Source organism: Misgurnus anguillicaudatus, chromosome 7 (assembly GCF_027580225.2).
Source record: "Misgurnus anguillicaudatus chromosome 7, ASM2758022v2, whole genome shotgun sequence".
NCBI lineage: Eukaryota > Metazoa > Chordata > Actinopteri > Cypriniformes > Cobitidae > Misgurnus > Misgurnus anguillicaudatus.
In genome coordinates this window covers 38,884,044-38,906,607 of record NC_073343.2, presented here as the reverse complement: position 1 = coordinate 38,906,607, position 22,564 = coordinate 38,884,044, and the positions used below count along the sequence as shown (strand labels likewise).

At 38.0% G+C, this 22,564-nt stretch overlaps 4 protein-coding genes across 9 annotated transcripts in view; 3 read left to right on the top strand and 1 right to left on the bottom strand.

The window, feature by feature from the left end:
- The window catches only part of syne1b (spectrin repeat containing, nuclear envelope 1b), a 135,826-nt gene extending 134,173 nt beyond the window's left edge, over positions 1 to 1,653 (top strand). For 2 of the 5 annotated variants that reach the window (XM_073869946.1, XM_073869947.1), the window contains one exon: positions 764 to 1,653. In XM_073869946.1, the coding sequence (XP_073726047.1) occupies positions 764 to 1,010 (247 nt within the window). In that variant the 3' untranslated portion in view covers positions 1,011 to 1,653. Of the gene's footprint in view, positions 1 to 760 lie in introns of all 5 variants that reach the window. The other 3 variants (XM_073869945.1, XM_073869944.1, XM_073869948.1) reach the window with 2 other exon arrangements.
- A 2,933-nt stretch (positions 1,654 to 4,586) lies between these two features.
- ccdc170 (coiled-coil domain containing 170) lies at positions 4,587 to 12,675 on the bottom strand. Its single transcript, XM_055172684.2, is given in 11 exon segments — positions 4,587 to 4,833; positions 5,418 to 5,633; positions 6,180 to 6,422; positions 6,815 to 6,988; positions 10,422 to 10,601; positions 10,720 to 11,037; positions 11,151 to 11,336; positions 11,404 to 11,548; positions 11,767 to 12,023; positions 12,107 to 12,255; positions 12,517 to 12,675. Coding segments are annotated over 10 exon segments (2,079 nt in total). The 5' UTR covers positions 12,227 to 12,255; positions 12,517 to 12,675; the 3' UTR covers positions 4,587 to 4,593.
- Positions 12,676 to 13,166: 491 nt separating this feature from the next.
- On the top strand, positions 13,167 to 17,495 carry rmnd1 (required for meiotic nuclear division 1 homolog). 2 transcript variants are annotated; one of them, XM_055172687.2, is made up of 13 exons: positions 13,197 to 13,318; positions 13,573 to 13,598; positions 13,706 to 14,097; positions 14,184 to 14,292; positions 14,379 to 14,454; positions 14,528 to 14,567; positions 14,690 to 14,790; positions 15,279 to 15,385; positions 15,554 to 15,618; positions 15,896 to 15,972; positions 16,047 to 16,167; positions 16,377 to 16,493; positions 17,159 to 17,495. In XM_055172687.2, exons 1-13 carry the CDS (start codon positions 13,287 to 13,289, stop codon positions 17,189 to 17,191), a joined length of 1,296 nt encoding a protein of 431 aa, XP_055028662.2. In that variant the 5' UTR covers positions 13,197 to 13,286; the 3' UTR covers positions 17,192 to 17,495. The 2 variants fall into 2 exon arrangements, with proteins under 2 accessions (XP_055028664.2, XP_055028662.2); XM_055172689.2 differs by lacking the exon at positions 13,573 to 13,598 and having other exon boundaries at positions 13,167 to 13,318.
- Positions 17,496 to 17,839: 344 nt separating this feature from the next.
- zbtb2a (zinc finger and BTB domain containing 2a) lies at positions 17,840 to 22,484 on the top strand. The gene is made up of 3 exons (XM_055172686.2): positions 17,840 to 18,010; positions 20,249 to 20,429; positions 21,147 to 22,484. The coding sequence occupies exons 2-3, from the start codon at positions 20,257 to 20,259 to the stop codon at positions 22,318 to 22,320; spliced, it is 1,347 nt and encodes a 448-aa protein (XP_055028661.2). The 5' UTR covers positions 17,840 to 18,010; positions 20,249 to 20,256; the 3' UTR covers positions 22,321 to 22,484.
- The last annotated feature ends 80 nt before the right edge of the window (positions 22,485 to 22,564 follow it).

The following is a 22,564-nucleotide window of genomic DNA, read 5'->3' as shown; positions in this document are numbered from 1 at the left end:
ATCTTGAAGTAACTGGTCCATGTGCTTGGTCACTCAAAATCAAACTTTATTAAAATTCTGTATGTGTGCTTAAACTGTTCTCAAAAAGTGTTGCGGAGGATGAGAACATCAGGCATGGACACATCATTTTCCTAATTTTTCTCCATTATTTATTATACATGAATATTCAGTAAATATTTTTTCTGTCATCTAAAGTAGTCTAGCAAAACATAAATTTATTTTTTTTCTTAATATTTTTGTGTTAATTTGATTAAATTACAACATAACGCATGTTCAAACACAGCCGGTAATGAGAATTTCAGCAGAAAATGAGATAAAATTTACAATTATAAATTCTTATGTTGAAATCACACATTGTGCAAGGTAGAACACAGTATTGTGTTAATTCTGATGCTTTTTAATGTTACTATATTACACATTTTAAAGCTAAAATCATTAGTGCCGTGGTGTTTCAATGGTTTCGTGAGAATCACCCATTCGCTTAATACACCAACTTGTACACTTTTTTTAATGTCATTGCATAACAAAATACAGCCAGACCATGTGTTTTAAAGAAATAAATACACCAATCAAGCAAAAGATTTTACAAAAAAGTAAAAAAAATCATATATAAAAAGTCCAAATACTTCTGGGATCCTGTACATAGCTGTTTCTGCTATTGATGTCTTGTGAAGTTTGTGCATCGCTATCTAAGCCCTCAGAAATAGCAAACTAAAATGTCTCATTTTCTGCCTGAACCTTTAATGTTGTTGTCTGCAAGCAGGTCTCCCAGCGCCGCTGGATCCGGTTCCTCCCGTTCTGAAGAGGAAGAACCATCATCCTGGTGCAGACGGTTCCTGAAGCGAGTCCTGTGGGCCGCCCTGCCCCTGCAGCTCTTGCTGCTCCTGCTGGTGGGCGTGGCCTGCCTCGTACCCACGGCCGATGAAGACTACAGCTGCGCCCAACTCAACAACTTTGCCCGCTCCTTCCACCCCATGCTCAGCTACACCAACGGCCCCCCGCCTATATGAGCTTCATTTATGAGTACAAATGGCAGCTCGGCTGTGACCATCCTCGAGTTTCTCTGCCATTTTCAATGGATGGGCAGCCAAAGTCCTTGTATAGCGAAACACAGCTGCTAATTTTACAGTACATCGCAAAGTCTTGTGTAGATGTTTGAATGAATTGCACTGAGAAACCCATGTTAGGCAGTGAGGCGGGTTGTGCTGCAAATGTTCTTCCAAAACCGTTTAAGACAACTTTGGATAGTTATTAATGCTGTCCAATACTAAACACTGGTAGTGTCGAAAGCACTGAATAGTTAATCAGGTCTCAAGGCCTTTTAACATCATGGAAATTGAGAATTATAGTATTCATATGGAATCACTTGTAAAAAAAAATGATGAACTCTATATTGCAATTATTTTTTATATGTATTTTTGGCATGTGGTCATCGTTTTGGTTTAATGCTCATTTATTTTATTGGATTTGTCCTTTGATTCATTTTTAAGTTTTGATCTTAACTAACCTGCTGTATTATTCAAGTTAACTGTGTCATGAATATACTTTCATCTATATAAACCACTGATATCAGAGATTAAAGTATTTATGTATGTACAGTTTGATCAGGACACACAACCTGAAGCAAAGAAAATACACAAAATATACAAATAACCGCCTGAATGGTGTTTTTTATTTAAATTCAAGATGGACACTAATTGTATTTTTTTCTTAAAGGAACACGCCCACATTTTGGGAGTTTGGCTTGTTCACCGTGTCCCCCAGAGTTAGATAGGTCCATACATACCTTTTTCATCCCTGCGTGTGCCGTAATTCTGTCTGACGCACTCCAGCTAGCTTAGCTTAGCACAAAGACTGGAAGTAAATGGCTCCAGCTAGCATACTGCTTCCTATAAGTTCCCTGTATGTATATGGTTAAAAGATGGCTGTGTCTCTTATGACCTTGTTATTTGTACACGCTGTGACTATACAAATTACAACATATAAATAGGAAAATGTTTGTGTTATTTTGTCACTTATTGGAAGCAACATGCTAGCTGGAGCCATTCACTTCCAGTCTTTGTGCTAAGCTAAGCTAGCGGGATGCATCAGACAAAGTTAAGGCACGTGCGGGGATGATAAAGGTATGTATGGACTTATCTAACTAAATTCCCAATAAGCTAAATTGGGCGTGTTCCTTTAAAACCACAATATGTTGTATTTTCACCACTAGATGTCGCTATTACACAATAACGAAAGGTGAAGCTTAATGACGTTATGAAGGAAAGTGGAAGGATGGGAGATGTTAATCGTAATGAATTAGCTGCAAGGCACAACAGCTGCGTACCGTTACTTCCCCCTTTGTCCACTTGTGTTGCCATAGTTTATACAACCAGAAACTGAGAATGGCCTGGTCCCAAATGGCGCACTTCATGTGGACTTTCGGTCTTATAGCCTTAAATTGAGCATGCTCGCTTAGTCTACATGTTTGTAGGGTGTCTCATCTGTCATTTTTACGCTCTGAAGTGTGCTTATCAGTGCCTCCTTTGCACCCTTGATGCAGTCTTCGGCGAAGCCCGCACTGCTGCAGGCTTCACGCACTTTACCAACCCAGAAGTCCTTGCGATAGCGCAATCAGACGAATCAGACGACGGATGGTAGGAGTTCACACTGATGGGCAACTTCTCTTTCTATTTCCGGCGTGACGTTCAAGGCCGCCCCAAAATACGACTCCGGTGTGCCCTCTTGGACTCGTGGTCCCTAAGGTCTGCACTACATGATGTCATCAAAGTGTGGACTCTAAGGAAGTCCACAAGTCCGGAGTGTGCCATTTGGGACAGGGCCGATAGTGTGGATATTAAGTCACTAAAAGTCCAACAAATACAAAGAGTAGAGCTCTTCTCTGGTCCAAAGAAATGTACCTGACCCGAAATGACCCAAACCCAACGTGCATAAATGATTTTTTGTAAAAAAGAAAGACCCGACCCAAGACAAACCTGAGTCCAATCCAACCCAATGGCAATTTTTTTTTACCTGGCAGGACCTGATTGTAACGGCACCGATGTGTGTGCAGTCTGCAGCCCAGCATGCACCAGTCAGACAGAAAGAAACTCTGGTGGCCTCGCAACCAATTTGGCCAATTTTACTTTGTTATCTGACAACGACACCAAGGTAACCGCTAAAATGTGTATCTGGTTTGTCTCAACGAAAAAATGTATCTACTGCAAGGCACACGATGTCGCAAGCACTCTTGGCAAACAGAGGCAGGGTTGGAAAAGGACTCGATGCACACACGCAAGATAGTTCAGGTCTTCTCGCGTCCGTTTGGCAAAAAAACATTTATTTTAAATTACCCGAGACCTGATGCCGCTAATATTATACATGTGAAACTTTTAGACCCGAACCGGCTCGGGCTTGGGTTGGACCTCTGGTTTTCGGATCTGAGTGGACCCGCAAAGACCTCTACAAGGGAGACAAGGGACGAGACATTATTTAAACAGGAATTTACAAATCCTTGTGAACTTTTGGGATAATGCTAGTTCACAACTGTATTAAATATATCACACACTGCGAGTGGTTTTTGGAAATTTTATTACAAAAATCTTAAATATTATGGCTTTAAAGGGACACTCCACTTTTTTGATAATATGCTAATTTTCAGCGCCTCTAGAGTTAAACATTTGATTTTTACCGTTTTGGAATACATTCAGCTGATCTCTGGGTCTGGTGCTACCACTTTTAGCATAGCTTAGCACAATCCATTGAATCTGACCATTAGCATCACGCTAAAAAATAAACAAAGAGTTTGGATATTTTTCCTATTTAATACTTGACTCTTCTGTAGTTACATCGTGTACTAAAACTGGCAGAAAAGTAAAAGTTGTGATTTTCTAGGCAGATATGGTTAGGAACTATACTCTCATTCTGGCGTAATAATCAAGGACTTTGCTGGCGTAATATGGCTGCAGCAGGCGCAATGATATTACGCAGTGCCCGAAAATAGTCCTCTGCTATTGAAAGTTACGAAGGGGACTATTTTCAGGCGCATGTTACAGCAGAAAAGTCCTTGATTATTACGCCAGAATGAGAGTATAGTTCTTAGCCATATCGGTCCAGAAAATCCCAAATTTTAACCCTCCGTCTGCCTTAGTACACGATGTAACTACAGAAAACTCTTTGGTTAGCGCGATGCTAATGGTCTAATCAGATTCAATGGATTGCGCCAAGCCACGCCAAAAGTGATACCACCAGACCCGAAGACCAGCCGAATGGACTCCAAGACGGCAAAAATCAGATCTTCAACTCCAGGGGAGCTGGAAAATGAGCACATTCAAAAAAAGTGCAGTGTCCCTTTAAGCATTCAACATACTGTTTCAAAAGACAATTTCAAATATCACAATCAAATCCTAAATATAAATGTAAAAGCCAGCTTAGCCCAGCAGCAAATATTAAACCGGTTATAGTCTAAACTGGTGAAATAGCATAGCCATGCTATTCAGTACCAAAATGTAAATGGTTAAACTTTCTAAAGAAGCTGGATGATTGCTGAGATCATGCTGGTAGTTACAAAGCCCATCCAAAGCACAGCAGGCCTTTCAAGAGTTAAAAACGTATCTAGTGTTCATTATCGGCACTGTGGGCTCCAGGGCTCGGCAGAGCCTGCGGTGCAGCATTTACAAAGGAAACTGGAGATTCCCACGTCTGAGGTTTGTGACACCGGTGCAGATGAGCATCACAATGACAGTGGCGTGACTGCATCAGAACCTCCAATCGTCTGAGAACTTCATAGTTTGGGACACAGCCGGTGCCATCGACACCCAACATCTGAGACACTACAGTATGGAAGTCCAGCAACTGCAACGTAAATGTGTGTTAGCTTCAGGGTTTAGTAGATTTAGTTCTATATCACCTAACATCCAAGAAATGCAATCCGTGAGGTAAAAGATAATAGGTTGAAAATAACCAGGCACACTTTAAAGCAACACTATGTAGTTTTTTTACCTTTAAATAATGTCTCTAAAATAGAACAACTTTTAACTGGACAAATTGTACTGTTGCTGCAACCTGAGCAGCCTCCTAGCTGCTACAAGCACACTCTGAAAGTGGCGGTGGAGGGTAGGAAACACAGCCCCGCCCCTCCCCCTGCCTGCAGAAGAGTGTCTGATACCAGGCACTGTTGCGCTTTTCAACCACATGGGGGAGCTGTAAGTCATTTTTACATGGAAACTACATAGTGTTGCTTTAATATTACACGCTCTGATCAAGGGCCCATGTCTATCACTGGGGCAGTTAATGTATACATTTGGTACCGGTTTGTTCCTCTGAGGTACTTTTTATATGTAATGGTGTATGTTTTTAAAGGATACCACCCCAGGAACCATTTTTTCCCCTGACAGTGTTGGTTGCATAATTAAAACTGGTTTTAACACATCCAGTACCTGTTTCTCAGTGTGAGCGAGCTCTGTTATGGCACTCGACTGTGTGTTTAGGAGTCTCTGTGCTTGCAGGATTTCATCTCTGGCTCTGAGTTCCTGATTCTGCAGCTCTGACTTCATGGTGCTCAGTTTCTCCTCAGTCTTTATTTTGCTCTTCCCAAGTTTGCCCAGGTTCTTATTCTGTTCCTCTATGGTTTGGGTTTGTTCCATCACTTTGATCTTATTGCATCAAAGACAGTACAAACAAAGTATTTATAGGCATTTCAGTACACTGCATACATATTGTGGGAATCAAACCCATGACCTTGTTATCTCAAGAACACTCTTAAAAATAAAGAGATAACCTTTTAGGAAGCTTTAGTTTTAAGAGTGTAAGAAGAGGGTTTATTTTTGGACCTCTCTCAGAAGAAAAAGTACAAAAGCTGTCACTGGGGCGTGGTACCCGTACACCTTTGTACCAAAAGAGTTCCTATTAGTTCCTCAAAGGTACATATTGATACAAATGCATGCCTGTACCTAAACGGTACATATCACAGTATGACTTTTTTTTTAAAGGGTACCTCCCTAGTGACAGCTCTTGTACATTTTCATTTGAGAGAGTGCACAAACCTTATTTTTTAAGAATAAAGGCATATAGCTATTCATACATTCATATTTTTATACATATCTTTTAGAGTATTCACCAATACATAATTGACAAGTTGTGTTTCATGCTGATATGAGTCTGTCCCGTGACGTTCTGCGGGTCAGTGCTCGTCCTTCTACCTTTAGTTCATTGGTGTGGGACAGCTGAGCTTTCAGTTCAGTGTTGGAGAAGCGTAAGGTGCTGAGCTCGGCCTGTAGTCGATCAACTCTCTTCTGCAGCTTCTTACAGGTCAGAGTCGCATCATCTTTCTCCACGGCAAGCGCTGACCGACTCCTCTTCTCCTCCTCCAGCTGTGATACCTTTTTCATCAGCAGCTCCAGATGAAGCTCTTTACTGTCTGAACGCTGCTTCTGTTCTTTCAGCTGAAGTCACAGAGAGTTTATAATAAACAATCGTGTTAAATTCTTATAGGCTTTTAATAAAATTCAAATAAAACACTTGGAGATATCAAGATCTTGCAAGGTTGATGTCCTTTGATGACTATCAAATGGTACACTCTTAAAAATAAAAAGGTGCTATGTGATGCCAGAGAAGAACCCTTTTTGGCTTTATTGTTAAAGAGCCTAAACATCCGAAGAACGTTTTTGTCTCCCAGATGTTTTTTAACGTTATCTTTGATTGAATGGTTCTTCAGTGAACCAAAAATTCTTCTATGGCATCGCTCTGAAGAACCTTCTGTAGCACCTTTATTTTTAGATCTTTAGCTTGGTTTATTTTTTACCCTTTTTGATATTACATTCCAGAATTTCCAAACCTTTCTCTGGAGGTTATGGACTTGGGTCCTGGTCTCGAGTAACGCGGTTCCTTCTTGTCTGGTCAGCTGCTGTGCTCGAGCAAGAATGGCCTCTAATCTCATATCAAAACCCAGATCTGCTGCAACATCTTCCACCTTTAATTTCTCAGACAGCTGCTCCACAAACCGCATATACTAAAAAAAAATATATTATATATTATATATATATATATATATATATATATATATATATATATATATATATATATATATATATATATATATATATATATATATACACACTACTGGTCAAAAGTTTTAAAACACTTGACTAAAATATTAACAACGATCTTAAAAATTTAAAGTTTAATGTGTGGTGGATTAAAGGTGCAGTGTGTAAGTTCTAGCGGCATCTAGTGGTGAGGTTGCGAATTGCAACTAACACTCAGTTCATCGTTCATGGAAACGCAAACACGTCATTGTCGGAGACAACTAAGTAAAAAAGTTTATCCGTTAAGGGCTGTTGTAGAATCATGGCGGCACAAAATGGCGACTTCCATTCTAAGGAAATAAAACATAATAGTTCATTATGAAAGGTCTTTATCAGGGTTTAAATTGGGCCGGGGCCGTCCGGGGCTAAGCTCCGGCACATAGGCTGAAGGTCTCGCTCTGCTCGCACCAGTGTACCCGCTGCGCTGGTGCGTGTGTACTCGCTGCGCTGGTGCGTGTGCACTGACGCGAAGGGAATAATGTGTTTCCATTCATTATGGGGCATACTCACCAACGCAAGTTCAACGATTTGCGCGAGTAGATTACATACAAAGTCAATGCAAAGACGCAATCAGACGCGTCCTCGCACGGGGCGATGCAAATGACGCGAATTGGGCGGCGCAATTGCCGCGGAAACACGCGCTTTTCCTTTTAAACGCGTCTTCGCGCAAGTTAGGGCGAAAAAACTCAGGAACTTCAAGAACGCGCTTTCACACACAGGATCATTTGACATTGTAGAGACGAGAGAGAGAGAGAGAGAGAGAGCGGGTGAGAGAGCGAGAGAGAGTGTGAGAGAGAGAGAGAGAGAGAGAGAGAGAGAGAGAGCGTGAGAGAGCGAGAGAGAGAGAGAGAGGTAATAATGGTGCCCACGTCGAGGAAACTTAATAGAAGACTAGAAACGTGTTAAGGACTAAAGTATGTATGTCACTCATCTAATTACAGTATGTTTACTGGATAACACTGCATATAACTTATTGTATAGTTTAATACATTTATGTATTTTGATTACACAAATCAAACCTTACGATTGTTTTAGCTGCTGACCAGCATAGGGAATCTCTATTGCTAATTTATTAGACATGTTGATGATACAGTACTGTGTGTTGTACCTTTTCTTGTTAATTTAATCTTTTTGGGTAGCCTATCTTATGCATATAGAATTATTCAAGGAGGTTGATTCCTTTTACTTTATTTAAAGTTTGATCAATTGTGCATAATGACATGTGCAACAAATGGATATAGGGTGTCAAACTCATAGATTTGCATAATTTAAAATTCAGACACTCTTTATAAAATATTTGTGGTCAATCTCTGGCACAGATTTAAAGTTAAAACTTATCAAATCCTATCAGTGGTCCAGAATGTCATTAAAACACACCAGTGGCTTTGCTGTCATCAGTATTAAACATGTTACCCCTTAAAGTACCCTCCCCGCAGAGCCCCCCCACATAACAAATCCCAATTTAACCCCTGGTCTTTATACACCACTGATAATATAGTTTTGTATATTATATTGCATTTCTGTCAAGAGATTCTTCTAAAAGTTACACACTGCACCTTTAATGCTTGAAATTACTTTTGGAGACAAAAATATACCTGTGCCAAACAGATTTATTTATGTTATTAGAAAACTAAAATTGTATTTAATTTTTTTAAATAAATGACTTTGACTGAATTTTGAAGAAAAATCAGCCAATAAGAGCTCAGATTAAAGGAATATTCAATTTTCTTAAAGGAAAAATCCAGATAATTTACTCACCACCATGTCATTCAAAATGTTGATGTCTTTCTTTGTTCAGTCGAGAAGAAATTATGTTTTTTGAGGAAAACATTGCAGGATTTTTCTCATTTTAATGGACTTTAATAGACACCAACAATTAACACTTAACACGTAACAGTATTTTTCAACGGTGTTTCAAAGGTCTATAAATGATCCCAAACGAGGCATAAGGGTCTTATCTAGCAAAACGATTGTCATTTTTGAAAATAAAAATAAAAAATATGCTCTTTTAATGCACAACTTTTCGTCAAGGTCCGGTCCACTGCGACCTAACGTAAATGCGTAGTGACGTAGGGAGGTCACGTGTTACATATATAAAACGCACATTTGGGGACCATTTTAAACAATAAACTGACACAAAGACATTAATTAGTATCAGTTGACATACAACAACGTAGGAACGCTCCTCTTTCAACACACTTGTAAACACTGGGGCGGGGTTTCGCGTTCGTCTTCTGTGACCTCTTGACGTCATGACGTATTGCGTGGGGTCACCTGGCGCATCACGATCAGATCTAGACGAGAAGTTGTGGTTTAAAAGTGTATATTTGTTATTTTTCTTGTCAAAAATGACAATCGTTTTGCTAGATAAGACCCTAATGCCTCGTTTGGGATTGTTTATAGTCCTTTCAAACTCTGTTGAAAAAAACTGTTACATGTTAAGTTAAGTGTTAATTGTTGGTGTCTATTAAAGTCCATTAAAATGGGAAAAATCCTGCAATGTTTTCCTCAAAAAACATAATTTCTTCTCGACTGAACAAAGAAAGACATCAACACTCTGGATGACACCGTGGTGAGCAAACCATCTGGACTTTTCTTTTAAGAAATTGGAATATTCCTTTAAATTTAAACTCCTAATATTCTTTAAAATTCATCCTAAAGTGAAACTTCTTGATAAAATGACACACGTACGGTTTTGCAACTTTTAGGCAAAGGGTGACGGCACATCAGTAGATAAAATATAACAGATTTTTAAATTATTTTGGATGCTTTTAGTCCCAACATAAACCCTGGCTAGGGCAGGTGGCCTTTCTGTGTGGACTTTGCATGTTCTCGCTGTGTCAGAGTGGGTTTACTTCAGGTACTCCAGTTTCTTCCCACAGGCCAAAAACATGCAAGTTAGGTAAATTGGAGATGCCAAATTGTCCCACCCCCAACTTGTGTATAGATTAACTGGTTCTCGCCATGAATGTAGCTATAGATGCTGGAATGGCGTAAAGGAACAAGAAGAAGTCACAACATAATTCCCATAGTTACATTTGTGTTACATAGTTTGGATGAGTTTATTATAAATCTAATGTGGGCCGGAACCGATGGTGTAGCGGTCAGTGCTCCGACATATGGTGCAGATGCATTTCCGGCGGTCCTTTGCCAATCCCATACCCCTCTCTCCACCCTGTACTTTCCTGTCATCTCAAATAAAGTCAAAAATGCCTCCTCCCCAAAAAATACAAAACATTTATTCTAATGTGGAAAAAATATATAAAGAAAGAATGAAAGAGCGTAGTGTATGTTTTAAATGATAATCGAGATGAATGGTTTATGTGATATAATTCAGATGTTAATAACATGTCTCACGTGTTGTTTATCTTGACTCATTCCATCTTTGCAGACTCCAGCGGTGAGCAGCTCGTCCTCCAGGTTTTGTATTTTGTTCATGAGCTTCTGCTCTCTCAGTCCTGAGCTCCTCTGATGTTCTTTGTATTTGGACATCTCCTCCCGCAGCTCTGCCAGCTCTCCTTCCATCTCTAACTCGGACTAAAACACAATAAAGGATGTGCTTGTAACCCAACGGTTGCCGGTTCGAGTCTCAGGCTCTGGGTGTGTGTTCAGCTATTTTTCATTATACAGCATTTCATAGTAGTACATGCATTACCTTTCTTGCACTTTTCTCATGGCTGCAAACTGCTGTTACAGCCTTCAGTAGTTCCTCTGTTGTGGGGTTTTCAGATAGACACCGATCACGGAGCAGAGTCTTCAACTCTTTTACGAAGGCTTCATGCTGACTGTGAGATACCTGCGATTCATTTTGACTGCGGTGAAGTTTGTTATTCAGATCTTGAGTCAGATTCTCATAGTGTCCGCAGTTTTGCTGGGCAGATGTGAGGGCCTGTCGTGTCTCCTGCAGGGAGTTTTTAAGGGTCTGGTTTTCCCTTTCCAAACCAAGCTTTTTCAGAGAGACAACATCAAGTTCCTGACAAATAATGCAATGAAAGAATATGATTAGTCATGCTTCAACAAATAGTACTTTGATATATCCAAATTCTGGTTTTGTTTATTAAGTATTGAGCTGAAACGATACTGTACCTTTCTGACAGAGTTCAGCTCATTCACCCGAGAGGCTGAAAGCGTTTGTTCATGGTCAACATCGTTGGCTAATCTCTTTACCGTTTCTCTGCTGGCTATACACTCCACATCATAAGACTTCACGCTCTCCTCTAAAGCACAGATGCTGATCTTTAGTCTCTCTTTCTCCTAGAATCAGCTTTCCACCTTATTTATGAAGAGAGATGTGTTAGAGACCAGGAGAATGTTAAAGCGCATGTGCAAAAACACTTACCGTAGAAACAATATAATCTGTAGGATCTGCTTTTCCAGCTAAATTCATGGACAGTTTGCTTGCCAGTGTTGATATGAACTCATCAGACCTCCTCTGGGTTTCAGTGGCTTCCTATTTTGCTTTATTCCATTCTGCAAAATACTGTCTGCAAATATGTTTTAGTGTTTATTATATAGAAATGTAGATATATAATTTAGTAATACTAACAGTGCATTTATTGATTCTTTTATTGATATGAATTTGTTTGGACACATGGCTTTTATTAAAATGCTTAATTTAGTTACAAACATGGATATAGAACAAATGTCTTTACAAAACTACATTCAAATTCAATTCTAAAATGTGTATTGACTGAATTCTCACTTTGACTTGATGTCAAGGTCCATCAGTTTCTCTTTGACTTCCTCGTTCTCTTTAGCCAGCGTCTGTATTTTCATGTCCATGATGTTTTTGGAGGAGGTGATGGAGAGCATCTCTTGCTCTGTGTTGTAGATCCGTTCTCTTAGCGAGCAGATGAGAGACTCCTGCCTCGCCTCCTTCTCCTTGTGTCTATCAGTTGCATCTTTTAGATTTTTGATCGTCTCCTCTTGAGATGCAACTTTTGACTGGGCATCCAAAAGCTATAGATGTTAATAAAATGTGTGAGTTATTTCACAAGGAGAGAAGACATCCAGATGATCCTATAAAAGGATGAGATATGAACCTGGGATTGGAGACTCTGATGTTTGGCCTGTAGAGCTGCTAGTTCTTCACGGGCTGTTTCAGTGGCTTGTTTATAGTGTGCCAAGTGTTGTTGGATTACAGACTCTTCCATTGCTGACATGCTGTCAATCTGTGTGTGAATACAGCCTGCTGTATTAATAGCAACAGTTACATTTACAGTAAATGAAAAAACTTTTTTTAAATATATATTTTAACATTAAAATATAATGGAATAACATTTATTATCGTGAATTAATAAATACATAAATAAACAATTCAGTTTCACATTTTAAACCATCAAATACATCACATTATTTTCAAAAACATACCCAAGGCTATTTTTCCATTTTTCATTATCATTTTAGGAATATATCACTCCAAGAAAATACATGAAACATATCTATAACTCACTTTATATCTCTGTGCCGCTTGTTTTTCAACATCAATATCTATTCGAGTCGAGTCTGATGCTGTTTCGGGTTTATGTGTTAAAATGTTTCCCTTGACATTATGGAGTATCCAAGCAACACAATAACATTTAACAGCTCGAGAGCGCCATTAGAGGGCGCCAGATGAACGGAGTATTTCACACACACACACAAAAAAACACATTTTAATCTGATCATACCGTAAAATATAAATACTGTACCCTTACTATGTTATTATCTATTTAAATCAAATATATTTTAGGACAGCAAAATAAAAATGAGCACTTTTATCGACTTTATATAAATTATATAAAGCCTTTTACAGTATGTTACTGTTGTATATTTATGTATTTAATATATATCTTAAGAAACATAAAAATGAGAACTTTCATTGAATAATAATAAAATCTGTTATAAAATATATAAATCCAGAGTATATAATATTACTTATCTATTTACATCTAAAATCTTGAGAAACATAAAATAAAACGAACACTTTGATCTGTGAAAATGAGAAAAGCTCATATTTTCTGAAAATTGATCAAATAAATTTTAGCGAAATACAATAAAATTAACACTAACTACTTTTAAATTGATAGAGGGCGGGGCTATGGGCGGAGCAAAATACGTCCGCGTAGCGTCATCGCGAATACAGGAAGTGCGTCGGAACGCTCGTGCAGTTCGAACTGTCAAATAAACTTTATGTGAATGTGTCAGAATGTCACCGCGTTTGTTGCTAGATTTTAACGGTTTATGTCATACAGCGTCTTAATATTTCGCGACAGGTATGTTTTACGATATTATAGCTCTTAAAAGCTTTGTTTTGTTGTAAAATTAGTATGAATTTACGTATGAATTGTTTTTAACGAGGTAAGGTAGTGGTCTGCTCCTGTTGACAGTAGAAAACATTCTCCATGTATCTGTCAAATGATCTAAAAAGGCAGTTTTATATGTTTGTATGTTCTTTTATATATTCTTCACAAAAGCACATATGTTAGATATGTCCAGTGTTTAACTGTTGACATGCTTTTTATTCAAGGTCAGTTGAAACAACATTTGGACACTACTGTACTTGCATGCATGCAGGCTATATAAACGCACGCTTGATATAATGATACGACATAAATAAACTGCGTTTTAATCGTTAAACCCCGAATCTGTTTCATTTTTAGGTGTAGGTATGTCGTTAAAGGCTTTATGGAGGTTACATCAGACCTTGAAGACGACACATGCTTATGGATTTACTCTTAGGACCTTAAATGGATTACAAAGTGTCACCAGAACCAAGTTAAACTACTCTACATTGACATTACACCACCACACATATAACTGTTCAACATCAAGACTGCAAGAATTACAGAGGCCACATACAGGCCGTCATTGTCACGTGCAGACTCCTTTAAATTTAATATCCAAAACATGGAGAACACAAAAGAGGCTGCAGTCCACAACTACCACCATCAAATCTATCCTGATACAAGGAGGTATGCCTGGAAAAAGGACTTTAAAGGGACCAAGGACCAAACAGCCATCACGAACCAATCAGCCCAGACAGGAGGAGGAGGTGTGTTTGTGTTACGTCAACGTACATCTTTAATCTAAATGATACTAAGATGAATATTCAGTGTGTGTTTACTTGCACTTGTTCAGGACTTGATGCAGTGCATTGCATACGCAACTGCAGACCAGTACCACTTACCAACACTCTGTCATGATCTCATCGCTCATGGCTTTGTTGAAGTCAATGAATTACCCAGAGGTGAGTGACATCAGAAACGCATCAAGTACTTGTTTAATGTGTGTAAAGTTTAGTTTATTCGTAGTAAAAGTCTTTGTGGGTTTCAGACGCTTCCAATGTGCTGGTGATGGGAACAGAACACGTCGCAAAGCCAAGTGATAGTGGCACAATATTTTTTTTCAGGTATGCTAAAAGTTTAACCATTTTATTTGGTTTCATGAATTAGTAGTTATTTTCTGGTTGTTTTGGGTTATAGAGAAGGTTCAGTGGTGTTCTGGAATGTTGAAGAGAAAACGGTGAGTAGTCTTGTTTTTATTCCATGCTTCAACTGATTTTTATACAATTTGTCATAGGTTCACAACTTTACATTAAAGTTATCTGTTAGTGTTTCAGTGTCTTTTGCACGTTTTCTCCACAGGTCAAGACAGTGATGAGGATACTGGAGCAACATGAAATCCAACCTTATGAAGTCGCTCTGGTCCACTGGGAAAATGAAGAGATCAATTACTCCGTAGGAGAGTAAGTCACAAATCTTTCTATTGTTAATGTGATGCAACTGAGAATAAAATATAGAGAACATGTTGAAATCATCAATTAAATATTTCCTTAAAATTGGCTCTTTTTTTATTTCCGATGGTATATAATAGTTCTTAACTTTAATGTTTACCCTTGTTTATCCTTCTTAATAATATGTTTAAAAAACTCACTAACCTGATTTGTAAACATTGCTTTGTATACTGTGCCAACTGTGAAATCTTAAAGCAAAATTTTTAATGTTTCTTTATTTGTTATTAGGAGTGTAAAACAATATCTGTGCATGTGCGTGTTGATGACAGCTTTCCTAAAATTATAAACTATTCTATTCTCCAAATAAGAAATACCCCAATATATCACCTTGCGTACAGCACTGCAATGAATCACAGCCCTATTTGTTTGATAAAAACGCATGTAAATGTAACTATTTAATACTTCTGACTAATATACTTTTTTTTCATTTCTGATCTCAGGGGAAATTCAAAACTCTATCGTGGAAACTTCTTGTTTAATGGAGAGCTGGATTATGAACAAGTGGTTTTGGAGAAGTTTGCATTTTCCAATGCTTTGTCTCTGTCAGGTGTGTAATGTTTGATTGAATGTTTCAGCGTCTACATGAATTCTTTGTCAGTATTTGCATTTTTTTTTTTTAAGGAACATTCCTGCAACTTAAATGCACTGCATGTTGCTTTAAATACAAGTGTCTTAACAAAAGCAGAATGTAATTTTTTCTCTCACATGGTTTCAGTAAAGTTGGCAATATGGGAAACCTCTCTTGACAAATTTGTCGAGTCCATCCAGTCAATTCCTGAGGTAGATCTACTTATGTAATCTTTATAGGTAATACGAGGCGTGCTTAGTTGAAATCGTTATGTACATTTTTGTATTACTGATATAATTGAGAATAGACGGTAACATTAAAAACTTAATCTCAGGAAGATCTGTCTATTAGTTTGTCCAATTGGCTATTGACTGTGGAGGTTAGACTTCCTTTTCTTTTCTCAAAATAAATACATATAGTTTATAACATATATATTGTGTATGATATAGTTTAGAAATATACCTAATATAGCCACATATCTTTTAACAGATGCTTAAATCTGGACAAAGAGTAAAACTGTCCAGGGCTGAAGTTATGCAGAAAATAGGAGAGCTCTTTTCTTTAAGGTAGGAACCAAGATGCAGGACTTTTGTATGAGTTTTATTCATTTACATCAATCAATGTCTTTACACTTTGGCAGGCACTGTATAAACCTGAGTTCTGACCTACTGATCACACCTGACTTCTACTGGGACAGAGAAGATCTTGAGCAACTCTATGACAAGACCTGTCAGTTTCTAAATATTAACAGAAGAGTCAAGGTAACAAACCACAACTACAATAACTTGTTTTCAATTAATTTAATCTTTATTAGAATTCCAAGTAATTTTGCATTTGTCGTGATTTGAAGTGATGATGTGTCTTTCTGGCTTACATTGTCACAGTGCATCATCGTAACATAAATATCCTCATAAAAACATCATGTAAATGTCACACTGCTGCTGCTTGATCCTATAATGTATTTTTTTAGGTTGTGAATGAGAAGCTTCAGCATTGCACTGAACTGACAGACCTGATGAGAAACCATCTCAGTGAAAAACACAGTCTCAGACTGGAGTGGATGATAGTTGTGCTTATTGCCATTGAGGTTAGAAAACAATCAGATATTTTATTACTCAAAAGAGCATCTTGCTGTCCAGTCATGTGTATTATAGTTTACTTTCAGCTGGTGTGATGCCAAGTATTTCCAAATATAAAGGGCTGAACTTTACTGTTAAAAACTGCAAGAAATATGTGACCCTGGACCACAAAATCAGTCATAAGTAGCACGGTTATATATGTACCAATAGCCAACAATGTATCGTATGGGTCAAAATTATACATTTTATGCCAAAAATCATTAGGATATTAAGTAAAGATCATGTTTCATGAGGATATTTTGAAATGTCTTACTATGAATGAATATATAAAAAATGTATAGACTTCATTTGGACACCTTTAATGCGGTTTTACACAATATTTAGATTTTTTTACACCCTCAGATTCCAGATTTTCAAGTAGTTGTATCTCGGCCAAATATTCTCCCATCCTAACAAATCACATATGAACGTAAAAGTTATTTATGCAACCTTCAAATGATGTATAAATCTCTATTTAAATTGACCCTTGTGACTGGTTTTGTGGTCCAGGGCCACATGGCATTCACGTTTATTATATTATTGATTTATTTTTGCCTAATCTATGTGATATTAGAGTTGCAAAAACAGTAATGAATGAAATGTTAAAACGTCTCTTCATGTTTTCTCTTTGAAGGTGATGTTTGAACTTGTTCGTGTCATTTTCTGAAGAGGACCCACATGTGCAGTCTTAAACAACAACAAGAATCTTTATTTATAAAGCACATTTAACACAATGAAAATTGATCCAAAGTGCTGTACATAATACAAAACAATTACAAACTTCCAAAAGCTAAAGAGTAAAAATATGTTTTCAGAGTAGATTTAAAAGTGAAGAGGATAAAGTGACTCAAATCTTTCTGTAAAATCGACAAATGGTTTGGTCTTCTGTAAATGAAGTAATATTGATGATTATTAATGTGACAATGAGACTTAAAGAGACTCAGAAAATTAAAGTTTGGTTTTTAAAACGATTCAGACCTAGTGGATATAGTCTCTGTATTTTATTTTATATTTAAAGGTGAATTTTGTTTGTGTAGATGGTTTTACAAGTTTGTGCTCAGTGATTTGTTTCATGTTGACTGGATTTTTTTCAAAACTTCTTAAACAAATATTGAGATAAATTGATATGCTGAGATACTTCACATGCCTACAATCACTGATTTTTCCTGAAAATGACATCTTGACATGATGATTTAGTTTTAAATACAATCAATGTATTCATCATTCGCCAGTTTGTTAGTTTTCTGCTCCAAAACTAGTCACGGGTAGGATTTGGTCATGACGTCATCGCGGGTGATTAATTGATTGACGGATCTCTGGCGATTGACAGTCGGAGCGCGGCGCGCGCTCGTGTCATGTGACTCAAACGCTCCGGAAAAGCAGCGGATGACTGAACTCAATTCACTCGCTCGAGTTCTCTACGTTTCTCCGCTCACACATTGAACTAAAGACTTTAATGAAGATTTCTGTGGCGTAAACAGAGAGGGTAAGTGGAAAACTGAAGGCTCGTCTTACTAATTTAAATATAGTATTTAGTAAACCATTGACGGTTGTTGTTTACCATGAACACTATCGATTACTTTCATTGCGGAGGATGAAGGTTTGTCGTTCTGGGTTAATCGTATGATTATTTTAAACCGTAAAAATAGTTATTTGTTGAATTGTATTGCGCGAGCGCGCTTTCCTCTGCGTCTGCGTAAACTTTTAATACTCGGAATTTAGCAGCATGGGCGGAGCGCGCGCACGTAAGTTACACAGTGTATTCAAAACTATACATAACGTTACAGTTATGCAAACAGTTCCCCCAAAGTATTTTGATAGGCTAATTAAAGTATCTGAATGTCAGTGCATTAAACAAAACACATTTTAAACAAAGTGACATTTGCATACAAACGATTTTTGCATTTCTAGTTAAAGGTGATGTGTGCATGTTAGTGGTGTATGTGAGTTCCCCCTCAAGTTCACACAGGTGTGTCATCAGACTAACCACATGTGTAGATCATCACATTAACTATTGCTAATGTTTGACAACTGGAACGTGTACGAGCACGTTTTTAATTTTGAATGTTTTTTTTTATATAAAGAAATTTTATAGAAAAAATGACAATCATACCCTTGCACTGTAAGGGTCACCGTATAAAACCAAATACATTTTCACAAACACTGAGATATATTAACCTGTGCTTATATGGATCTTATATGGTGCTTATGTTGCATATGCGTAAAACTAACTTAAAGGAATAGTTCACTGAAAATTAATAATAGCCCCATTATTTGCTCACCTTAATACGATTCTGGGTGTATATGAATTTCTTACTTTAACTGGATACATTTAGACATATATTAAATAATATCCTGGTTCTTACTGGATTTGTAAAGGCATTGAATAGTAGCCATTTTCTTGGATCCCATCCATCGTCTGAAAGGGGAGTCCATACGAAGGTATGGTTTGATGTGTGTCTTGGGGTGAAACGGTGCGTTTATGAAAGTACTATTTGTGTTTTGAGCGTATTTAGCAAACAATAAGTTGCATTTGAATGTAAATGCATCGAGTTGGATGGAGCTGGTGTGTTGCCGTTTTTTATCTAGATTCAGTGTTTAGTGCTGCTAAACATGCTCAAAATACTTTTCTCTCTCAAACGTATCGTTTTACTTTAAAGGACATATATTAACCCACTGGATTCATATGTGATTTCATGTTTTGATGATGGATGGGCTGCAATTAAATGATTGCTGTTCAATTAAGCTAGTAAGAGCCAGGGCCCCATTTAAAGTAAGTGTACATAAGCACACACTATGCCCACATATGTGTGAATGAGGCCCCTGACTCTTCCTTTGCAAAAAATATACAGCAACGTTCATATTTATTAAAAAGTCTTTGATGTGGTATAGTGCTTAGCGCCATGTCAGGGTTTTACATACTTTTGCTTGTCCAATTGCTGCAGGTTTTTGGAAACGCATGTTGTTTTCAATTCATAGATTTTACATATGAAAATGAGGCGTCGTTCTATGAATCACATGTACGCACTTTTGATAAATGACCGAAAGATAAAATTTAGTGCCGTTTCTACTAGTCTTTTATTAATGAGGTCCCAAGATATTATTTAATATAACTTAAATAAATGTGTTTGAATAAAAAAAAGTCTTATACACCTAGGATGGCGTTAAGGTGAGTAAATTCTGGGCTAATTTTCTGTTTTTGGTTGACTTTTACTCCTTTGGAGGAACACGCCGACCTTTTGGGATTTTAGCTTATTCACCGTATCCCCCAGAGTTAGATAGTTCCATACATACCTTTTTCATCTCCGTGCGTCCTGTAACTCTGTCTGACGCACCCACCGCTAGCTTAGCTTAGCACAAAGACTGGAAGTAAATGGCTCCAGCTAGCACACTGCTCCCAATTAGTGACAAAATAACGGCAACATTTTCCTATGTTGAGCGGTGTGCTGGCTGGAGCCATTTGCTTCCGGTCTTTGTGCTGAGCTAGGATAGCAGTGGGTGCGGTGCGTTAGACAGGGTTTCAGGATGCACGAACTACGAAGATGAAAAGGTATGTATGGACTTACCTTACTTTAACCCTGGCGGATACGATGTGTGAGCTAAGATCTCAAAATGTCGGCGTGTTCCTCTAAGCCAAAATGTCATCTTTTCCTTTAAATGAATATTATAAATTTGTCAGTTGGTTGTTATTTTAATGACTAATTATTACCTTTTTTGTGTTTAGGATGAAAAATGGACCTGGCACATCATGGTCTTGTTCTTCTGAAGCGTCTGAATGCCCAGAGGGAGTTTGGTTTCCTCTGTGACTGTACTGTGGTCATTGGTGATGTACTTTTCAAAGCTCACAAAGCTGTTCTTGCTGCTTTTTCGAACTACTTCCGTATGCTGTTCATTCATCAAGACAGGTAATGTGAACACGTACGAAATTGTCCTAAACATTAAAAACTGCACATTGACTACTAAATTATTTTTAATGAAGGGCACATATTATGCAAAAAACACTTTTTAGTGGTCTTTGGACATAAATGTTTGGTGGCAGTGTGTGCCAAATCCACCCTCTCCTTCTTTTTGATCCCAGTTAAACCAAAGCAGTCTGATTAGACATTCGGTTTTGATCCTCTTGTTAATGTGATGTCACACTAACAAAGCTCTGCCCTCGGCCACTGACTGATTGGTCATTTTTAGCCAAAAGCTTTTCTAAATGTGTTTGTTAGCAAGTTGTAGCACTAATGCAGCTAAATATACTATTGTCTCAGACTGAATTCAAAGGAATCTGATCAATTTTTTTAACCGAAGGTGCTCACTGTCTGTTTATAAGGAAGTTAGGAGCTGTAGCTTATTTGCATTTAAAGGTACACACATGATGACATTTTTTTGCTCCCACCCAAATAGGGACATTTTGGACATGCTATAAGAAATGATCTGTGGGGTATTTTGAACTGAAACTTCACAGACACACCTGAGACTTTTAATACATCTTGTTAAATTATCATTATATGTGCCCTTTATTACAGAATGAGCTACTGCATTAAGGATTTGCTAAATATATATTTTAGTAACCTCTTTTACATATATTTTAAATGCACTCTGGGTTCAAACAAGCTTCTGATTTTCTATTGTAGTGACTGTGTTCGACTGAAGCCTTCAGATATACAGCCAGAAATCTTTAGCTACCTGCTTAACCTGATGTACACCGGAAAATTTACCACCGAACCCATTGACCCAGTTTATCTGGAGCAGGGTGTGAAGTTCCTGCATGCTTACCCCTTATTACAGGAGGCGAGTCTTCTTATAAATCCCGAGTCCCAGTACGTGCCTTTGACAAACTCGCTTTATGGCATACAGATTTCTGACCAGGCTTGTGGCGCGTCCAACAGAAATATGGCATGCAAAGGTGATGGTTTTGCTAAAAGCTTTGAAAACGTGGGCTGGGGATGTTCAGACGTTTCTGATATGGAGTACAGATCTCCACAACCTGTTGGCATAGAGTCACCCACCCAGAACACAGCGGCTTCAGTGGTCCGACACCTCACGTATGGAATAATGAGAAGAACTACTTCCTCTAGAAAGCGTTACACCTGCAATTATTGTGGTATACGTTTTTACCAAAGGTCCAAGTTGAAGGCACATCTGCTTGTTCATACCAACCAAGCAACAGAAGCACAGGCATCATCTATACAAAATGATTTCAGCGGTCAAGAAATGGAAGAGGAGCATTTGCATGCTGACAGTGATGTTATAAGTGATATCGATCAACATGCATGGATGGAGGATACTCCACCTCCTTCTGATATTGCTGATATAGACACCATGGAGGGCACAGACATGGATCGTGAAATGAAGCGCCGTAAATTTGAGTGCCCGACCTGTGCTCGCAAGTTTATTCAGAAGAGTCACTGGCGTGAACACATGTATATTCACACAGGAAAGCCATACAAGTGTAGCTCTTGCGGAAAGAGCTTCTGCCGAGCGAATCAAGCCGCTCGACACGTTTGTTCAAATCAGGGTCCAGATTCGTACATTATGGTCAACAAGCAAAGTCTGGTTGTGTGTGGTGGAGAAGACAACAGTCAGGTGGAAGCTCTCTTCCAGACTTCAGAGAGACCCTACAAGTGCAGAATGTGTGCCGTACCTTTTGGTAGCCCATCGGAGGTACTCAAACATCAGTGTTTGGTTAAGGATGAAACTGAACCTTTGGTAGACAATTCACTGGGGGTGATTGAGAACGAGAGTTTAGTAACTACACCTCAGGTTCAATCTGAAGATGCCATGTTACAAGTTAGTGGAAATGTTTAACGATATTTTTTAGCGGTCACTGTCTGTATTAAACTTGGTAAAAAGTATAATTTAAGGTCCACTACATTTGTTTTGAATTTAAAAGATTGTAAATTTTTTTTTCCTTTGTCAGAATCATACTACTGAGCTTGAAATGAGTGGAAAAATAAAACTTTTTTTCAGTTTTCGAGTCGTCTTATCTCCCCAAAATAACAAAAATGGTTTTCTGGTGTGCTCTACATTCACTTCATCCACGCTAGCCAAA

Excerpts from the sequence above, each read along its gene's own strand:
- rmnd1 (XM_055172687.2), top strand. The coding sequence starts at position 13,287 with ATGTCATACAGCGTCTTAATATTTCGCGACAG. Across the intron at positions 14,455-14,527 it reads GGCACAATATTTTTTTTCAG|AGAAGGTTCAGTGGTGTTCT; the intron begins GTATGCTAAAAG and ends TTTGGGTTATAG. Across the intron at positions 15,619-15,895 it reads CCATCCAGTCAATTCCTGAG|ATGCTTAAATCTGGACAAAG; the intron begins GTAGATCTACTT and ends ATCTTTTAACAG.
- zbtb2a (XM_055172686.2), top strand. The coding sequence starts at position 20,257 with ATGGACCTGGCACATCATGGTCTTGTTCTTCTGAAGCGTCTGAATGCC. Across the intron at positions 20,430-21,146 it reads CTGTTCATTCATCAAGACAG|TGACTGTGTTCGACTGAAGC; the intron begins GTAATGTGAACA and ends TTTCTATTGTAG.